This window comes from Aedes albopictus, chromosome 2, assembly GCF_035046485.1.
Source record: "Aedes albopictus strain Foshan chromosome 2, AalbF5, whole genome shotgun sequence".
Classification (NCBI taxonomy): domain Eukaryota; kingdom Metazoa; phylum Arthropoda; class Insecta; order Diptera; family Culicidae; genus Aedes; species Aedes albopictus.
In genome coordinates, this window is record NC_085137.1 from 308,859,053 (window position 1) to 308,880,973 (window position 21,921).

General features: G+C 43.7%; 1 protein-coding gene across 7 annotated transcripts in view; it reads right to left on the minus strand.

The window, feature by feature from the left end:
* Nucleotides 1-21,921, minus strand: part of LOC134288198 (methylcytosine dioxygenase TET-like) — a 459,242-nt gene that overhangs the window by 163,658 nt on the left and 273,663 nt on the right. Inside the window, exon 6 of one of the 7 annotated variants that reach the window (XM_062852239.1) lies at nucleotides 1,934-2,137. The exons of the other annotated variants lie outside the window; for them this stretch is intronic. Within the exon in view, the coding sequence (XP_062708223.1) occupies nucleotides 2,078-2,137 (60 nt within the window). The 3' untranslated portion in view covers nucleotides 1,934-2,077. Of the gene's footprint in view, nucleotides 1-1,933; nucleotides 2,138-21,921 lie in introns of those variants that run through there. 7 annotated transcript variants of the gene reach the window in all.

Sequence of the window (21,921 nt, forward strand, 5' to 3'; positions counted from 1 at the left end):
ATAATAATTCAGTCAATTTTGAACCAATTGACTTGTTTTTTTTTGTACACAGATAGTACTAATCGTGCCTACATGTGCACTAAATATAGTTATAGCAAAACCCAGATCCGTGCAAAAAAAGAAAGATGTCTGACGATTACGTTGTTGACAAGCATATATGCTCGAGGCACAACACGTGAGTTTGCCATTTCATTATTAGGGTAGGTAATCAAACTTTGAACCAAATTGCGGCTTTCTGAAGCAGTGCAAATTTTAAGTGATTTTTTCTCCCACATGGAAATAATTTACTACGGCAAAATCGTATGTACAAGAAAGCCACGGGTATAAGCTTTCTGTTAAATGGTAAAAAGTTTGTATTTGCACCGAATTTCATTGAAATATTCGATTTTTCATCAACAATGATTTTAATCTTAATTTGAACCATCGTAATCATAATTTGAACCAATTTTAATCTTAATTTGAACTACTGGCGGCAGCAGCTCGAGCAACTCACAAAACAGTCAATTCCATGCTAAACAATTAAAAATCACATGAATCTGCTAATTCGCATACCTATTTTTCATTAGGCAGTGGAATCTCACCTCAGAATGTTCGAAATTCTTTAGGAATTTGGAAACTAAATTTGGAATTTTTCATCCCCCAAGAGTAAACAAAGCAACCACTAGCGCAATCTACAGGCCAACACTAGAAGCTCACCCCCGTTTACTAGTTCAAATTTAGATTACAAATGGTTCAACTTAAGATAATATTCTCCAAGTAAGAATCACTTAAATTTGATAATTTTATGACAAATAATGCGGAATATTATTCGGTTGGTCGATTCTACAATAAATAAGCTTTCATTAAACGTATTCACTTATTGCGTGTGATGCAATGCATGAGCTGTACGGGTGCACCGAAAATGGGCTTTCTCTGGGGGGAAATAGGTGAAATCACAGTGATTTTTCAATTGCCTGTTTTCCATGACAAAAACGCTTTTTTCAATGCTTTTAAAGTCCATGTTATCAGGTTATATTACGGAAAGCTGTTTAACATCTTTTTCGGGACAATATTTGCCTGAAAAGTACGTCATTTTAATGAATTTCGGAATGGTTCAAATTAAGATTACAATTTGACTAGTTCAAAGCTTGATTTCTTACCCTACTGGAAGTAGCAAGCACTGGGTTCACAAGGTTACGATGGAGAAAAATCTTGCATTACATTTGCCCAAAACGAGCGGAAATCTTATGTACAATTTTGTCTTAATTGGTTTCTCAAACAAATAATTCAAGGAATCTTGAATCCAAACTTTACTGACGGCCCGCTGCTCCTAATCTAGTATGATGAATGTGATAGTCCACATAGAATCAAAAGGATAACTAATAAGCATTCTCAGCGCTCATCTACTGCAGTCCTCATGCCCCAATGCGCCTGCACTAGTTAACCCTCGAGCAGTCGCGTCTTCGACCACCCTTTACGACATCACGGTAACGCTGTGCACCACAAGCGTGCATTTTTCATGGTGCGTGTACCAGTGTACGCAGAATATGGCACCGCAAGCGAAAAATAGGCAACAAAGAAGGCACGGCAACAACGCTTTGTTTTTTCGTTAGCAGATAATGACAAAATCGCTCCTGAGTTTGTTCACAACAAAAACGGTAGGAATATTTGTCTCGTTCTATTCACATCGTGATTTTCGCATTGTTTTACAACTGAAACTCGACTCTGAGGATGGCAAGAATCTTAATTCGTCCAAATGCTTATGAATTCGATGATGTGGGTCGAAAATTTCAGCAGAAAAGTCGAAATGTCGGCACACGCATGGCAATCGATATTTGTTTTATTGCTCTCATCACTTGACATGCGTTTGTTGCGGAGCGCCTTTGTTACCGACATGCACCGCTTAGGACAAAGCGTTTGTTTTTTGGCGGGATCCGTTTTTCGTACCCTGGCGTGTACACAATACACGACGCGACAGCGCCCGGGTTTATACGGATGGGGATCAACTGAGGCATTTAGATGCACCAATAGTATTTTTAACTCGAGTATCTTCAGTGAAATTCACTACTAGAATGTAATGCAGTTTACTTGTTACTTACTAGTGATAATTTGTATGTTGACACTGCCTAGAGTCTTCGTTTATCATTTGGACACTTACCTGAAAAGAAATAAAAAAGACATCATAAAGTTAGTCATGTGTTCAGTGACGGACGGAACATAGATAAATTGTCGACATGTTTGCCCCAAAAGCTCTATAAAATGTATAAATTTTAACTGTTGAAAGTTCCCCACTCTGTCATAAATTGTTAGATTAACAAATTTTAATTTATGATGAACATAGTTTGTTCAGAGCGATACGGTTCCGATAGCTCGGAATCCCCACGACCCATGGAACGACATAAGTCCCGTCAAAATAAGTGAAAACGGAGAACTGTTTCCAGAGTTGTATGGCAACATGAACATAGATAAAGTAGGATTCCTCATCGATCAGTGCACAAAGTGACATGGACTTACTGTAACGATTCCATGGAAAATCAATTCGACTACGTTTTCTTGAAATACATATTCTTCAAACGTAGTGTCGATTTTGCTTCTGACGGTCATCTCGAAATAGGCAGGATCTGGCTGCACATCACTAGAATCTATCGGCAAGAGGAGTAAATCGGAAGTCGGTTGAAAGGCGTCGCCCAAGTAACACAACTTGTTATATAATAGTTCTAAATTCACGATTCAAACATAATCACTTGTTTATTTCTTGTTTTACTGACTCAAAACTGAACACTTATATAATCAAAACAGCGCAAAAAATGGCGGCTTATAAAACATCTTACAAGTTATATAAGATGTATCCCAATACACTAATAATACTCCCGAGGTACGTTCCCACCAACTCTCTAACATTGAATAGTTGCAATCAGGTTACTTATCAATTTGAAAATCATATAGAATACTGTTATAATACAATCACATTCGTAGGCTGGAATTGAGATTTTTTAAAGTCATATAATTTGCATACAATGTTTATACATCATATTCATTTAAGTTTGTATAATAAAGTTATTTGAAAGCTACATGACTTGGAGAATCCACTTATACAACAAACTATTAAGAAACACGATTGCAAAACAAGGAACTGACAGGAAAATAACCACATCAAAACAAATTTTTATTTTATTTACGAAAAATCACGATGAAGCAAACATGAAAAATGCTTGCCAAAGTTGAAGTTAATTATATCTGATTATTCGAAAAACAAGTAAATAGTCTTTACTCAGTAGCGTTAACGTTGTTTCATGTGCGCTTCAGAATTTATCGTGTAGTTTCCAATTTAACTCATCAATAATTCATGCGCTACTCAACTGGATTAAAAAATGTATCTTGAACATACTATTTTATGCGGATGCGTGAGATTTTTTTCAATCCGCACGAAAAAAGCAATATGGCATACAATCCATGGAACTTACAGTGCCGCTTAAAAATACTAAAACAATTCGAATTTCAATCATCACTATTATAATTATGGAGTTCATGATCTATTGCTTCCTGATTGAGGCTCAAGTAAAAGTTAAAAATTACTACTCAATACAACATCCATTTTTTATGATGATCAACAAATAATGGCAAAAATAGTGCCATTCTCTTTTTCTGCATTTGTGGATCCATATTTTCATGCGGTACTGTATGGTTCTTTTTCTAATGACTGACAGTAAACATTTGTACAAGTATTTTTATTTGAGCTCATGGAAGTTATAATTACTTTTAAATTACACCTTTCGAACAACTGCACAATAGATTGCACATTAAAACTTGCAATAGCGTTTTTATAACATCTAGGTAGCATTTATACAACATATGCAATTATTGGTTCTAATTTTTGTTTGTGATAGATATCACAACACCAAAATAACAGAATTACGCCTTATTGCTAAGCATGGCAAAGTCTGTCGAAATGTCAAAATATTGTCAAATGTAAACACAAATAACTCTGAAAATAGTTCATAGGCTCGTCATTTTGCAGTTCTCGCGGGTTTTAATGAGAGTTCAGAATCATCCCGGTTGTGAAATTTAGACAGCAGTTCAGAGTGAAACGATCGAGATGACAATGAAGGCAATCAAGGCATAGCCACGGTGGTTAATGTGACCAGATTGGAGATTGGATGGCGGCTGCTGTTTTGACCTTGTAATCGTAACAGAATGTGAAACGCAAGCGCACCGACCGCATGCTCGGCAGGTTTGTAGATATTGACCCTTTGACGGGGACAGAGGCGTTGAAATCGAGAAAAGCGCCCCGGACAAAGACGCGTCCACTGTACCGCTGCTTGCCGAAGAATTCAGCTCGACAGGCAGTTGGTTCTCGGTTGTGAATCGAGTAGCTAGTGCCATTGGAACACAACTGGTGCTCGATTCTGTTAGCTTTGTAAGATATGTAGTGACTTTCTTTTTTTTTTTTGAATAAATCACTGATTTAGACTATGCTGACAAAAAAAAAACCTTAGCCGCATCACGGTCTTGATAATTGGTCTTGATTGAGTGAAAAAGTAAAACATTGTTTATTGTCAAGATTGTATGGCAGTTGATGTTCAATGTTCTATAAGTGTAGAATAATCCAATCGAAATCACATTTCCAACACTACAAAGCTAATTATATTTTTTAATTATTTGTTATGTGCCAACATAAATATGACTAAATAATAACATAAGATGTTTTCTGATACGCTTATAACTCTTTAATAATACATATTTTGAAGCAAAGATTTTTAAAGATGTTTTCTGTGTTACTTGGGCGCTGTGAAAAGGTCTTTATCAAAACCACAGACAATAATCTAGGTGAGTAGTGTACTCAGAGAAAGTAGTGCATAACCTATGATACCAGGTAAACAACCGATGAGCTAAGGAAACGTGTCAAGGTTTCGACATGGGAGTATTGCTCTCATTAACACCAAAGCTTTATTTTTGCAGGAGATAGAAAGAGTCATCCGTTACATGACATCAAACAGATACCCGAGGCCAATCGCACATTAGCCGAGATGCTCAGAACTGACTCCTTAGTCCCAGAGCTGCAATATCTTGGTCACCGCCAGAAATCTGACTGACAGGATGTAAGGCAGCTTAGAAAAGGTATCTAATAAGGTTGTTCTGACTGTGTGTGTGTGACAATTGGCGGAGCATTATGTTACTGTGAGGCGTTATCAAAGCTCTTTGTGGAGGTATTTTGAAACCACTTTAGAAAAAGATCAACGCGACTTCCCAATGGTAGTACCCAAAATTCCAGGGCGAGCGATCCTGTGTGGACCATATTGTCGTGCTCCATGTTCTTTTGAGCAAGAATCTTGCTATCTGGTGTTCATCGACTTCAAGAAATATGTGAGAACTGCTGAGGTACAAAAGAGTCCCTGAAAAAATCGTTGGTCTTTTTGATGTACAGTGCGATTTTCGATATCTTTTTTGATCCCGGCCGTATCTAAAAATCTTCAAGTGAATTGTGAAGGCCCGAAAGTTGCAACACATATCGATATCGAAGGAAAGCTTCAGATACGCTTCCTGACCCGCGATAAAAAAAAATCAAAACACAGCCCCCATCCTTCATCAACATCCAATCTGGTAAATCGCGAGTGGACGCATACCCGCCCCCGCACGTTGTTCCACCACCGAAACGGTTTCTTATATACGCCGTGGAGTGGTTATGAGTTCAAATCCTTCGGAGTTAGCATACATCCAACACAAGAGGACACACGCATCTCACATACTACTGCCAGAAGTGGTATTCAGTGACTCACCACAACGCAACGGTACGCCTTCCACCGTTCATCGCAGCTCCTTCTCCCTGCGTGAAGGGGGGGTCCCCACAAAACATCCACGCCACAGCCATTCTCGGAAGAGAACTCAAAACTGAACATCCACGTTTCGGCTTCGGTGGCGGACTCTGCTGCTGAGTCAAACCGGAGAACTCAAATGCAGTTGTCTGTCGTCGTCGCCTTTTCTCTCGCAGAAGTTTTCCCTCGGTCGGTCGCTCACGTTCCGGATTTCGCACTTTTTGGTCGCTCACTTACTGCGTGCGTTTGTCGTCGTCGTCGTCGTCGAACTCACGGCTACGACGATGACGACCACGATGGCGAGGAACTGCTAGAGAAAGAGAGATCGGTTTACTTATTTACATACATAGGCAGCTAGCTAGGCAGGCTAGGCGTCGTCGTCCGGTGGAGGATCTGCAAGGAGCTGGAGTGTGGTGAGGTCTGTTGCGAATCGTTCCTCGAAAGTTGCCAGCTTGGAGCTGCACACATAAAGCACATCGATGAGGATATCCATCAGGTTCAGGCTCCCCCTAGTGGTGGAACGGGACTCTGGTGGTGGAATAGTTTCGAACCTTTTTAGGGGGAATTGGGGTTTGTGGTGCTGCTGAAGTGGTTCTTCGTACCAAATTTAGGGTTTGTCTAGAGTGGAACGAAAGACACCGTCTCTCTTTGTAACATCAATTCCAAAATACAGCTGAACAAGGAAACGTAGAAGTTGTCTTAAAACTAAATGCACAACAAACTTTATTGATCCTCAGAAGGAAACGTGAATTTGCGCTAGTTGGACTACTAAAGAACGTGCCTCGTTTCAATCAAATAAGTTTCAACACAAATGTGTGGTGAATGGCTACTGTTAGTCGTCCTGCTTTATTCACCCCGATGTACTTTATTCCTACCGGTCGTCGTCGAAGTCGACGTCGTTGTCGTTGTCGTCGTCATCGTCGTTGGGATCGATGCGGTGCGGTGCAAGTTGTGGGTGGCGAATGCGGCACACACCGGTTCACCGTCGTCGTTGTCGTCGTCGTTTGGTCGAAGGGGGAGGAAAGTTGCTTGTACATAGAAGGGAGACCTTCTCCGGCGGCGTTGTATACAATTTTCTGATCGACCACCGCAGCAGTGAGCAGTGAGTGGTGGTATGTAGCAGGAGGAACCGGGAGGTCGAGAGAAGGAAGCATACATGACTGTATGTAATTTATGCAATTTATTCCTCGCCAGTATCGTGTGTTGTTTAAGCCGAGGTCTCCATCTTCTTGTTTTTCGTCGATTCTCGCAGATTTGCCGTGTGTTATTTTTGCTTGTTTTTGGAAAAGCGATTGCATGCGATGGACGGTTGGACGGACGAACGGACGACGGTTGGTTGGGTGGCTGGTAGACACAGCAGCAGCATCAACTACGGCAGCCGAAGCGAGGTCATCACTGCAATAACCATAAACACTACGATGGAGAGAAGTTCACGCACGGTGGGAAGCAGCATCGGCGTTGGAGCTCCGGATTGACAAACGTGAACGTGCTACGAGCTCGGGATGCATTTCCCAGAGTGTGTACTTTAATTTTCTTCGCCATCTCCTTTGCCTTCATTATTCACCGCCGTCACCGCCGTCGTCGTTGGCGGTGGTATCGTGCAGCTCACTATCATGAAGATAGATGCGTTTGCCGAACGTGGGCTGCTCTAGTGTTGGTGCTTGGATTGTCCTGCGCTAGCGCAGAGGAGTGCAAGGACAGGCAGTGAATGGTACACACTGGAGCCATTTATTGGCCTTATCAATTCAAAAAGGTCTTCAGAAATAGATGATTGGAGACCTGTGGAAGCGCAAAACTGCGTTTTTTTGTCGATCTAAGATCATTCTTTCATTTGTTCAGCGCATCATCATAACAAAAATGCGACTGAATTAACTATTGTATGCTGCACATCTTCGTAGCTGTTTACTTTCAACCTCGGGAACTTCCTACACGTGTCAAATCACTCTCGATCTTATCAGTCCATCTTGAACGCTGTGCTGTAAAACGTCGTGTAACATCCGGCTCTACTACGAACCAGCACACCGCCGTTGTGGATATATGTAGTAATATCCCGTGGATCCTGGCTAGTACTATAGACTACCCGTTAGACTTAAGCTCTCGGTCCGCCATTTTCTTTTTAGTTAAAGTACGATTCGGGATTCGGGCGTAAGAGAGTATGGAAGGGCCCATATAGCCGAGGCGGTAAACGCACGGGTATTCAGCATGACCATGCTGAGGGTGACGGGTTCGATTCCCGGTCGGTCCAGGATCTTTTCGTAAAGGAAATTTCCTTGACTTCCTTGGGCATAGAGTATCTTCGTGCCTGCCACACGATATACGTATGCAAAAATGGTCATTGGCAGAGGAAGCTCTCAGTTAATAACTGTGGAAGTGCTCATAGAACACTAAGCTGAGAAGCAGGCTTTGTCCCAATGAGGACGTTACGCCAAGAAGAGAGAGAGAGAGAGTATGGAATAGAATGATATGTGGAGATTTCGAGAATCTGTCTAAGGCGTGTGGAGAAAAACAGCGCCTTCTCCCGTCATGTGCAACGACCGTGATGGAAACTTACTGACATAGAAAATAATGGTGGCTGGCAGATGGAGAGAGCACTTCGAGGTACCGTAAAATGGGGTAACTTTGATAGTTTTTCAGCGAATTTTCTCAATATTTTTACATGTAACAGTATTTCCCCGAGTTTTATATTTTTAAAACAAGTACTGGGGTATCAGTTATCAATTGCAATTAAAAGATTCGACAATCTGAAATACTTTGGATAACTTTTAGTTTTTCATAAAACCGAAAATCAGATTTTAATTTTGGGGTAACTTTGATAATGCCCTATGAATACATCAAATCTCAAAAAATAATCACAGATTGAAATATTAGGAGTATGAACATGATGAGAGAAGGCTTGTGGAATATATTAGATAGAATTTTTATATCAAAACATTGATTTTTTACTAAATTCTACACATAAAAAGGAGTTTGTGGAGTATTGAGTGCAAAACACAATAAATTTAGCTATCAAAAATCATTATATTTGTAATAATAAATGCTTAACAGTACATCAACATATAATTACATGCTATTCATGGTAAGTTTTCTTTTTTTTTGGGTAGTTTTTTAATGTTTTATTAACAAATTTTGAACAACACATATTTATCTACATGAAATTACAAGGGCATTGCATACTTTTAGGCGTTTATCAATGTATGGAGATTAATATCCCAATTTACAAAATTGCTTCCATTTCGTAAAAACACACTTCGTTAAGAGATTCAAGGCCAGATTTGGAATCTACTATGATGAATTTATCGAGAATAAAAGTCCATTCATTGAAAAAATAGTTGTAACGAAGTCGTATAGCAGATTGTTTGAAGGGGTTGATAAATGACAAAAATATTAACAATTTTTATTTTTTGTCCAAAAAGTTGTATATAAACTAGATTTTAATGAAAATACGGCTAAGATGGACTTTCATATGTATAGAATTGATTAACGTTTACCTTTTTCTTAACTGGTTGAAGGAATCATTGTTATAAGATAAATTATACAATGCCTGCCGCACTATCAAAGTTACCCGCATTATCAAAGATACCCCGTTTTACGGTATTGTTGAACGGTGGGTATGGAAGAACAATAGACAGAATTCGAATCGACGACGACGGACAAGCTGTGGAACTTCGAATGCTAGACGAGTTTAAGACAGTCAATAGAGGACTGAAGAGCAACAAGGCTGCTTCGAAAGATTAACTCCCGACCGAGTTCCTCAAGCACGGCAGTCAGCAACTTTATCAACTCTTACGCCATATTACATTGATGATATGGGATGAGGAAGAACTGCCTGCTAGTTGGTTGGATGGTCTCATACAAGAAAGGACATCAACTGGATTGCGAAGATACCAGAGAAATAACACTTCTCAATTCAGCGTACAACATTTTGTCTGAAATTCTGTTTTACAGGCTGAGGCCGATTGAGGAGTCCACCGTCGGCGAATACCAGGCGGGTTTTCGTGAGGGCCGATCAATGAAGGATCAGATGTTCACCCTGCGGCAGATTCTCGGCAGACCCATCATCTGTTTATTGATTTCAAGGAGGCGTACGATTCAGTAAAGCGACAAGAGTAATGGCAGATAATGATCGAACATGGTTTTCCGGTGAAGCTGATTAGACTGATTCGTGCGACGCTTGATGGATCGAAATCAAGTATACGGGATGCGGTTGAAGTTTCGTCATCGTTCGTAACCTTAGATGGACTGAAGCAGGGTGAGGCTCTTCCGAATATACTGTTCAACATAGCACTGGATGGAGCGATTAGGAGAGCTGGCGTGCAAAGAAGCGGAACCAATGTCACGCGACCGCATAAGCTCCTGGGCTTCGTGAACGGTATCGACGTTTCAGGTATCGACATCATCGGGATCGATCGTTGGGCCGTGGAAGAGGCGTTCATACCTTTTAAGAGGGAGACTGCGAGGATTGGACTAATGATTAACAGTACAAATTCCAAGTACATGATTGCTGGTGGTCAAATTCAAAAGGTGAAAAGTTTGATGTTGTGGACGATTTTTTTGTCTTGGTACTCTTGTGACGTGCGATAATGATGTAACCCGCGAGGCGAGAAGATGGTTTGCGGCTGCAAATCGGGCCTTTTTCGATCTGCAAAACCAGCTGAAGTATCGTTGGCTGCAAACGAAGACAGAACTCCTGTTGTACAAGACACTGATCCTTCCGGTTGCTTTATACGGTCATGAAACGTGAACGTTGAAAGAAGTTGATCGAAGAGCCTTTGGAGTCTTCGAACGTAAAATGATGTGAACAGTACTCGACGGTAATCTGGTGGACGGCATTTGGCGGTGTCGCATGAACTACAAATTGTACCAAGTACAGTATCGGACAATAAAAATGCACCAAAGCCGTTTTCCCATACAAACTAGTCAACTTTGGATTGCCATATCTCAGTTATGTCTCAACCGATTGTTTTCATTTTTCTGTGACGAACTACAAAACATTTCAATTTTCAAAAACTATTGAAAAAGTTCAGTGATAACTATTGATACAAAAGTTACAGATAGGTTGAATTTTGACAATAAAAATGCACCAAGACAAAAGATTATGTAGCCTAAAATGCTGAAGTCAAATCACTATGGTGTCTTCGGCAAATATGTTCCTTGTGTGATGACCATTAAATTTGCTGAAGACACTATAGCTATCTGACTTCAGCATTTTAGGCTACACATTTTTTTGTCTTGGTGCATTTTTATTGTCAAAATTCAACCTATCTGTAACTTTTGTATCAATAGTTATCACTGAACTTTTTCAATAGTTTTTGAAAATTGAAATGTTATGTAGTTCGTCACAGAAAAATGAAAACAATCGGTTGAGACATAACTGAGATATGGCAATCCAAAGTTGACTAGTTTGTATGGGAAAACGGCTTTGGTGCATTTTTATTGTCCGATACTGTATATAAGGAGATGGATATAGTAAAGCGCATAAAGCACGGCAGGATGCGGTGGGCTGTGCACGTAGCTCGTATGCTGGAGGAACGACAAGCTGAAATAATATTCAGCAGTGAACCAGGAAGGGGTGCTCGGCTTCGTATAAGGCCGCGCACACGTTGACTTTTTGCAGTTGAACTGGAAGCGATTGGCCTAGGACCGAGACCATTGGTGGTAGAATCACCACTACAAGTTGTAGCCCATCAAGTATCAAGTTTCAAGTATGATTTGGGAGACCGTGGAAGTAGCGGAATCCCACTAGTCTACTCACGTACATATTCTTTCAACAATGTTGCCCATCCATAGTGATATCTCTATCGCCGCATGTCTCCTGGATACTCGGCTTTTGTTCCACGAAACATGGGTATTCGAAGATCACATGCTCTGCGGTCTCGCAGCCGTTTGCGCATTCTGGACATGCGGAAAAGCCTCTTAAAGCAAATTAACCTTCCAGGACGCGCGCCATCAAGCAACCGAAACTGCACCGCGCTCGCGCTGTACACGAAAAGTGAGTTTTTTTTGGTAGTGTTGTACTTTTTACAATAACGCGCGCGCTGAAGGGTTAAAGGTGATTTACCATAGCCTGATAGAAATTGTGACAAATGAAAGTTTGCCTCGCCATGGGGCCTGCTCGTCTATTTAGAGCACGCTCGGTATGAACATGTGTGTCCAGTTCATCTACCCTTGCTGGAGGAATCCCATTCTCTCTGTCACTTCAACATAGACGATGCTCTGACGATCCGCTTCGCGTCTCTTATGCCACGTCGCGCGAAGCATTTTTCATCCTCTGGCACAACTAGTCCTTTGGGCACCATACTCGCTAGCACACATACCGCGTCCTTTGGAAACCGTGCGGTATGAATTGACCACCCTAAGGCACATCAGCCGGTGGGTAAATATTCTCGAGTCAATTAACGTTTCGGTTGACCTCTATTGTACTTGACTACGCGGCGGTATCATACCGTAGCTTACGCTTGCTCTAGACTTTTGTCGAGCTATTTGAGATTATCTTGGAAAATGCCAGTATCGACATGCTTGCTTTTTTGCAGGCATATTCCACGTGGCTTCCGAATATCGGCGGTAATAACCCAAAGTTGCTTCAGTGAGGCTTGGAGTTGATTGTGCACCCGCCCGTGGTGACCACTGCCTGCTGTTCAAGCTGGCTATTGTTTACATTCACCACCTTATCTAGTGCTCCACAATTCTAATTGCGTGCGATGCTTTTACTTCCATTTCCTCTATCGACTCGGTTCCCCCGCGGTGATGTTGTAGCTCCTTCCGCCTTCTTCGGTGGCATAGATTAGCACCCTGTTCTGGAAGTAGCTATCCAGTATCCAGCCTAGGATATCCGGGACTACTTGGTGGTATATGGCGTACTCGATGATGGTCCAGCTGACGCTGTTGAACGCATTCTTTACGTCCTGCGTGACGATCGTGCAGTAGCGGATTCCCCATCGCTTCCTTTGGAGCTAATGCTCCATAATTATCGGCAGTTCTTGTTACAGCCTTAACCCTGTTCGTGCATTGGGGTCATAAAGATCGGCGATCGACTCTTCCGAAAGCTGAACTGGTTATCCGAGAGCCCAGAGTCATCTTGTTTCTTGGTATAGACCGCCAGCCTCGTCAGAATGATACCAATTGTTTTCCGGCGGTGTCCAGCAGGCAGATAGGTCTGTATACCGACGGGTCGTCAGGTTGCTTCCCGTGTTTGGGCAGTAGAACCAATCTTTGCCTTTTACACCTCTCCGAAAATTCGCCCCTGTCTAGGCACATCTGCATAGCCATTCTGAACATGTCAGGGCCAACCTCGATGGCCGTCTTGATGGCTACTGTCGGGATACCGCCCAGACACGCAGCCTTGTTCAACTTAAGCGATTTCGGAATTGCTCGTCGCACTGTCGCCGAGGCCGACCTCGCTTTGGCCATAAGGTAACAGGGGCCCATGGTCTTATATTGTGGCGCGATATTGCACCGGCGAGTCGCCTCCACCGTCAGAGCTCTCATTTGCACCTTCTCGCCGAGCACCTCCTGCACATAAGCCTTGTAAGAGGTGCTCTTGGTTGCCTCCTTCTTCAGTACTAGCATCATGTCTCCGGTCCTGATGCGCCGGATCCCCTACGGCTCCGGCGAGCTGCATTATTCCGTGCGCCATCGTCGTGCTGTCATCAAAGAAGAAGCTGTCCGTTTGTGTGGATCGCTCTTTCTTGCAAGCGTCCACCGTGCCTCTCTCTTCGGCCGAAAGGTCGAATTCCTTCTTGGCCAGGGCCACCGACTTGTGGAGTCTCAGCAAACCTTATTTGAGATCCTTGTTGACATTGCTCCGCCCACTGGTATAGTAGATCAGCTCGTGAAGCTGCTCGGCGACTACCAACATTTTTGATGACGTGTGAATGGGTAAACCGTCGCTTCCTCTGCTACACCGCTCTTGCTCACTTTTAGGTTTGTATTTTTAGTATTCATGGCTGTTGGGTCCCCTCAGAGCCGCAATCCCTCATTGCGAATGAAGTAGTCATCAATGATCCTGGTGACTATCCCTGCAAGCAGGGAGATCACCAGAGGGTTAACGCAGGTTCTTATGGGGACTGAGCTCAGACTCGGATCAGCACTAATCAGGAGTGTTCGTCTGAACCGACTTCAACTCATTTAGTTGCCTATGCTTGATGCAGGCCAGGAACGTACTTCAAGGCCACGTTACAGTTTTATGGGACGGAAGACAGTGCCGATCAAGGTGTATTAAAGGGCGGTGGCAGGATGTATGCAGTCAGTGGATGCGGGAAAGGTACATGACAGGAAAAGTGGAGGAGATAGCTGGCGAGTTTGTTTACACCAAAACCTCCATTTATGTAATGAGTCGGGACTGCCTAAATAGAATTTTACCTAAATGGATTCATTACCTAAATGGGCAAAGGAGGGCCTTAAGGGGCATTTTCGGGGGTTTTAGAGGGTCTCAGGTCAGACTTGTCATTTAAATAACTAGATGGGCACGAAACACGAAAAACCCTGCAAAATTCCGCCAGACAGAAAAAATATCCAATGTCGGGCCAAAGTCGGGTCAATTTTTATCGTATGTTGGGCTACTGTTGGACCAACATCGAACAACTGTTGGGTCTATATTGGATTTGCCGGCCAAAATGAAAATAGGTCAATGATAGGTTGATGTCGGGTTTGACGTCATCAGTGATGGTATGTATACACAATCAAATTCCATTTAGGTAACGGTACCTAAATGGAGGGACCTAAATAGATTATCCCTCCAGGGGGAGGATCCATTTATCCTACCTAAATGGAGGTTTGAGTGTATACTGCAGAGCACTACAGAAGCGTCGCTGTGCTACATCAGCCACACATTGCTCAATGGCTGCTGAAGGGTTGCTACGGCTGAAAATGTTTGCTGTTTGTCGTCACACTAGTGATAATACTGAGTAGAACGACACCAATTTGTCAGCTGTGATTGGGATTTTCAATATGGCGGATTATACAACCTGACAAATTGGATTAGCTCCCTTATATTTACCTTTGTGCCGACATTAGCTCATCCGCCGTTTCAGGTCAGTGTCATCCGACTCTACCAGGAGGATAAAATGTAGTAGCTAGCAGCTTACTTATGCATAGTTACCTGAGCGTGAACTACCTTAGTTACCATTTTCAAAGCATTTTTGAAAATATTTACATTAAGTTCTTCTGGTCTGGAAGCAAGTAACTGTCGATTTAATCAGTAAGTATGGTCAGGTTATTTTGTCGATATTACATTACATTCAGTGGTTATGGGCGGCCAATGGTTATGCAAAAAACGATTGATTAATTTTGGTTTGGTGACTTCGTTTAACTTCAGTGTCCAGAAAGAAATAAAAATTGCCAAAATGCTGGAAGAATTTGTGGAAATTGAGAAACATAATTAGTGATGTATTATCAAATATCCATTGACCCGCTTGAAGGAATCAGCAGTCAGACAAACATACAAGCAAAGTCCTTGATGTTGGTGGTCAACTTTGACTTCTGCAAAACAAAGCGCAGGGCAGTAACCTCATAAAAAACGTTTGAACTTTCTTGGTCTTTTCAGACACCATCGTAGTATACAGTACAAGTGCATCCTCCAAAGCAGTAGCTAGTGGTCGCGTGTTGAGGCCACGTTTTTCCGCTTTTCCCCCCAAATTGACTGCAATGCAATGGGTACGGAAGCTTACACGATGGAACATCATCTTCGCCGTCGTCCATCCATCGCATCGCGATAGCCGGTTCATGTGTCTTGGTGGGTACTTTGGGCACCGACTGTACGTCGTCTAACATTCTGGGATCGTAGTGTGCATGTGTGTATGGATGTGGCTATGTAGCAATATGGTTGGAACAGTGAGTGAATACAGCGCATACACGTCAAAACGATTAAAAAGGAGTACCAAAGGGGCATGTTGTACCGACTTTTCGAACCCTCTAAGCAGAATACCCTCTTCGAATGAGTGTAATCAGTTTCGAAACTGATTACACTCATTCGAACCAAAGGGGCAGCCGATCGAGATTGGACAACATAGGGGAACTTACGTATTTTCGGCAGTTTTGCCAACAAAAAACCCACATGACGAAGAAAACAAAGCTGCCGATAATACCCTTCGTCACCCTATAAGGCAAGAAAAATAAATAGTCAAGATTCAAAGCGTTTTTATACGATTGAAATTTTACATTATCAATTTTAGGAAACAAACGCTCGAAAGTGAAATTATGTACAAAGCTGAAGAACTCAACGACGATTTATCCTAAAAAGTTGACTTCAGTGCAAACCATCTTCTTCTTCTGATATGTGCTCTTGAAAATTCAATGTGAGCTCCTCCTAGACGTATTTTTTTTCGTGTAAGCAATGCATGTGATATTTTATGTAATATGTTGTTGATATTTGTCCACCATTCGCCAAGTCCTAACCCGCTGTCCCATCGAAACGTGATTTCCTTCCCAGCTGCAGAATTGGAGAAAAACGGAAACTCGGAAAATTTCCCTACCTGTACGCTCGTTGCCGCGCACCATTTCGCCTGAATCGGCACGCGAAGGACACACGGCGTGGCGCTAAACTATCGGTATGGCCTCTGCTGCTACTATAGCGCTGATGGTTGCCTTGTGCGAGCTTCGAGAAGCCCATACAGCAAGAGATACCTCGCGGGGTAGTCGAGCCGCAGCAGAAAATCAATAGAAAGAAATTTATTTTAATTTACTTTGGCACACAAGCTGCGGGCTATGACGGAGAGGCTACGACGGAGGGGGAGGCTCTATTTTCGGTCTTTTCGGAGATGGTCGTAGGGGACCCGTAGAGATTCTGGCACGCTAGCCGCGAAGTATCGCGGCTTAGTCGCGGTTTGGTCCAGTAGCACAGGTTGAACCCGTTGCGTTGTTGGTTGGGAAGAATCGCGCGGTGTGCTTGGATGGCGACGGGTGAGACGCCGAAGACGATAAATCCTTTCATCGTGCGCACATGTGGAAAAGGACCACGTTCGTTCGTTCGCTCGGTCGGTCGCTTGCTTGTTTGCTTGCTGCTGCCCTCTCCCCCCATACATCGACACAATCAGTGTGGGGGTGTATGCGGCGTGGCATTAGGGTGGATGTGCTAGGTGCACATGGACGAACGACCAACGACGACGTCGGAATGGGCTATTTTCCGAATCTTGTATACGTTTGGGAGGTCGAGCGGGAGGCTCGTTATTTTTACCTCAACCCTCTTTCCTTCTCTTTCGGGATGGCGGTCGGCGCTTCGATTCCGAGGGTATGGGGTGGGCTGGGGCTGCTGAGAGACGATGAAGGGAAAGATTGGTCGAAGCGGCCTAACGAAGGCCATTTTCTAAAAACCCACCCTTCCCGTGTGTGTGCGGACTGGTGCTTTCAATTCTCGCTGGCGATGAAAACCTTGTGAGCGGATCACCTAGCAGGGCGCTGTTATGAAATTTGGTGGATTGTGAAATCGATTTACTAAGACTAAGAGTCTGTGGCTTAATTTCCCCGACAGGGGAGGAAAACAAAATGCAGCACGACCGATAATGCTGCAGTATGGAACCCGACAGAATGATACATTTAGAAGCGGATAGAAACAGACATGCCTCTACGGACGACAGCGGAGAACGTAGGTCCTAACCCAGTCATGACTTCATCAAAGATAAAAGAAACGATGCATGCTGTACAAAATTGCTCAAATATACTCCAATACTGCTCCACCTCTCGTTACCACCAACAGTAAAACACGGAAGTGATGTGGCAAAACTCCTGTGGGATGCCAGAGTGCTCTCATTCTCTTTCGCATACCTATTCTGTTTCCGTATTCCACCCTGCAACGGTCTCTTCCTTCCCCTCTCCCAATGCTCGTCCCCGCATCTTCCATAGAGCGAGCAAAGACCGAGTTCACCATGACAGTAGGAATATGAGCAACACACATGAAGGCCCTCTTGTGTGTCCTCTCGTTGCGTCGTCGTCGTCGTCATCGTGGTCGTCGATGTACGGACGTCGACGAATACGACACTGACGAAAACGTCGACGACGACGACGACGACGTCGTCAATGTCGTTCCGTTGGAGCCTGATGCTGATGTACCATTTGGGACGGAACAGGCGTTGATGATTTTAGAACCGCACCTCCTTCTTTATCGGACGGGGAGCTTGGACTGGGGAGCACTTTTGGCCACTGGTGCACACGAACGGATGGACGGACGGGTGGACCCCGATCTCTGCACTACACTGTGTATGTAGAGCTAGGCTAGCTGTCTGTGAGTGTGTGGGGTGCCCTTTTTCCAATCTATCTTCGTCGTGTGAGGTGGCGGCGACGACGACGACTGACAGCGAGGGTGGCAATCAATATTCCGGTCTCTGCGCGCTGGCTGCCTCCGATGGGATGGGGGCCAGCAAGCAGATCCGCAGAAAAAGTACATACACTTGTGCTTTGTGGAGAAGCGTGCTCGGCCATCGGGAGCAGGCCGAGGGTCGTGGACGGATACCAACGGCGTCGTCGTCATCATGCATCTTCTCAAGTCAGGATGGATTTCGCGGATGGCGGCGCGGTGGCCTGCGGCCAAGGGTGGCAGGTCGGTATCATGTGCTGCTGCTGCTTTTACTAATGTACATTGAATAATTTTCACATTTCTGCGAAACGAATTTCCCTCCAGGGGGAGGTCTGCTTTAAGGAGAAACTTCAGAGAGTACCAATATGGCAGCCACAATGGCCGACTTGCACCCCTACTCACGTTTTCAAAAGCACAAATCTTAAAAATTCGTAAACAAATGCGGTCGATTTTGAAAAGCTGCCTCTTTTTGCAAGTGAGCAAAGCCAGGATAATCAAGTGCGACTTGGTTCGATGCTTTGTTCGTCAGATTTGTGCCTCTAAAGTTTGTATGCAAAATCGCAATGGGCTTTCTTGATGTTTCACCTTAAATTCACAACTTCAGGTTTTCCCCATTACGGGCGCTTTCCGGCTGAAGGATTGTAAATCTCCGCAATTGATTAGATTCAAGCTTGGAGGCTTGAACCGATCGCGATAAGTACTGCCGAGGTGGAACTGCGTTCCTACTTCAGCAAGTTAGTTTTACACTGGTCGAGTAAAATAAGTTAACTTTTTGTTTAAACTAACATGAGTCTAAAACACATTTTGTTTTCATTTAATGTCACAGTGGTTGACTCTTTAAAAATATTTCAGGTTGAATACCACATTAACTCGGCACGGTAAAGGCTGGGTATGCTGCGAAATTCAGATCCCATTGTGATCCACTAGCCTGCGCCCAGCAACTCCTACTCCTACCTCTTCATGGTACCGGCCGGAAACTATGAGCGATCTTAGGGAAGATCGGGTAACCAACCCCGGAACTTTGGTCATAGGCTGACAGGAAAGGGGGGGGGAGGGTTGCTTCGGCAAACCTGAGCATCTGTTCTCCAGGAGAAGCGGCTCACAACAGCATCTGATCCCCTTGGTAGGGGTGACTGATCAATGTCCGAGTGCCAGGGAAGGTCTGTAAGCTCAACTGTGCACTATGGTCCTCCGGAAAGTAGGGGGTTGGTGTCAGGCCCTACGAGCCAGCCGTTAAAAACCATTGTAACGGAAAATCAGCAACAGAATAATACGAACCGATACCAACGGCAACGACCCCAGCGAACAAAAAGGACTTGCGATTGGAAACTCGGAACGTGGAACAGTCGATTCCTTAACTTCATTGGGAGCACCCGCATACTCGCCGATCTACTGAAGGACCACGGGTTCGGCATCGTAGCGCTGCAGGAGGTGTGTTGGACAGGATCCATGGTGCGAACGTTTAGAGGTAATCATACCGTCTACCAGAGCTGCGGCAACACACGCGAGCTGGGAACAGCTTTCATCGTGATGGGTGATATGCAGAGGCGCGTGATCCGTTGGTGGCCGATCGACGAAATAATGTGGAGGTTGAGGATCAAGGGCCGATTCTTCAACTTCAGCATAATAAACGTGCACAGCCCACACTCCGGAAGCATTTTACGCGCAGCTCGAACGCGAGTACGATCGCTGCCCAAGCCACGACGTCAAGATCATCATAGGAGATTTGAATGCTCAGGCAGGCCAGGAGGAGGAATTCAGACCGACGATTGGTAAGTTCAGCGCCCACCAGCAGACGAACGAAAACGGCCTACGACTCATTGATTTCACCGCTTCCAAAAATATGGCCATACGAAGCACCTTTTTCCAACAGAGCCTCCCTTATCATTAAACCTGGAGATCACCGCAGCAGACGGAATCTCAAATCGACCACGTTCTGATTGACGGACGACACTTTTCAGACATTATCGACGTCAGGACCTATCGTGGCGCCAACATCGACTCCGACCACTATCTGGTGATGGTCAAACAGCGCCCAAAACTCTCCGTCATCAACAATGTACGGTACCGGCGACCGCCACGGTATAACCTAGAGCGACTGAAGCAATCGGATCGCCGGTGATGGAATCTCATGTCTACTCTTCAACATCGCTCTGGAAGGTGTGATGCGATGAGCCGGGCTCAACAGCCGGGGAACGATTTTCACAAAATCCGGACAATTTGTGTGCTTTGCGGACGACATGGACATTATTGCCAGAACATTTGGAACGGTGGCAGAGCTGTACAACCGCCTGAAACGCGAAGCAGCAAAGGTTGGACTGCTGGTGAATGCCTCAAAAACAAAGTACATGCTGGTAGGCGGAACCGAACACGACCGGATCCGTCTGGGTAGTAATGTTACGATAGACGGGGATACTTTCGAGGTGGTGGAGGAATTCGTCTACCTCGGATCCTCACTGACGGCTGACAACAACGTGAGCCGTAAAATTCGAAGGCGCTTCATCAGCGGAAGTCGGGCCTACTACGGGCTCCAGAAGAAGCTGCGGTCTGAAAAGATTCACCCAAGCACCAAATGCACCATGTACAAAACGCAAATAATAATAACCCTGCAAAGTTGGTGTTCGTAACAGATCCGGTTGGCACAAGAATGCGTGGAGCGCAAAGAGCATGATGGGCGGATCAGGTGTAGCGTGCGACTGTACGAGCATCGGGCGTGACCGAGGATGGAGAACGGCAGCCACGAACCGTGTATTATGGAGAAATATTGTTAATTCAGTTTTATCTTGAATTTGATGTAATACTATATAAATGAGTAAATGCACTGATCTGAAGTTTTCTACAGTTTTTCTAGAGGTTCAAGAATATTTGATCTTATAAGAATCCCCTCGTCCTTCAAAACTGCATGGTGATGCAAGACATCTTTATTTACTTTCCATAATCTAACAAAAACTTTTGAAGTTTTTCCAGAGGTTCTACAAGATTTGCTGAGATTCACCAAACCCAATCCTTCTTTGTAACTGGTCATACTTACTGATATTTGCCTGGATTTCCTTCTTGTATTTTTCTAGGAGTTCTTTCTGAAAATCATATAGGAGTTCTTTCAGGGGATTCTTTTAGGATTCCATCTGTATTTTCTCCAAGAATTTCTACTGGTATCGCTTCAAGATTTCCAGGAATTCCTTCTGGTACCTTTTTTTTTCTAGAAATTACTTGTGAATTCTTATAGGAGTTTGAATTCTTGAATTCTTCCAAAAACCCCTTCTGGCATTCCTCCAGAGTTGGTTCTATAATTTCTCCAGGAATTGCTTCTTTGAATTCTTCTAAAATTTCTACAAGAGCCTCTTTTGTTCCTCCTCCAAGACTTTCTTCATGCATTCCTCGAATTGTTTCTTCAAGAATTCCTTCCCATTTGGGATTACCTCGAAGAATTGTCTGTGAAGAAATAGATTAGAGCATTGTCCAGTTAGAATCCGGACACAAAGCATAATTTATTGTGACACTCTAAATGTTCATAATCATCATTCTTTTACAGCTTTCTCGTACAACAAACTGTACGGAAAGGCTATATGTTCACTCAAAAAACGAATTTTTGATAGTAGGCTCGAAGGGTTAAGTCACATATATCAATCAACTCAGTTCGACGAATTGAGATGATGTCTGTATGTGTGTATGTATGTATGTGAGTATGTATGTATGTCTGTGCGCAAAAAAAGTTCACTCACTTTTAAGGCACTTTCCATTGGCCGATTTCTTGGATTGTAGCTCGAATCGAACCGGAATTTTACCGCATTGCTTGCTATTGAAAATGGTCCGGATCGATCAAGGCGTTCCGGAGTTATGACC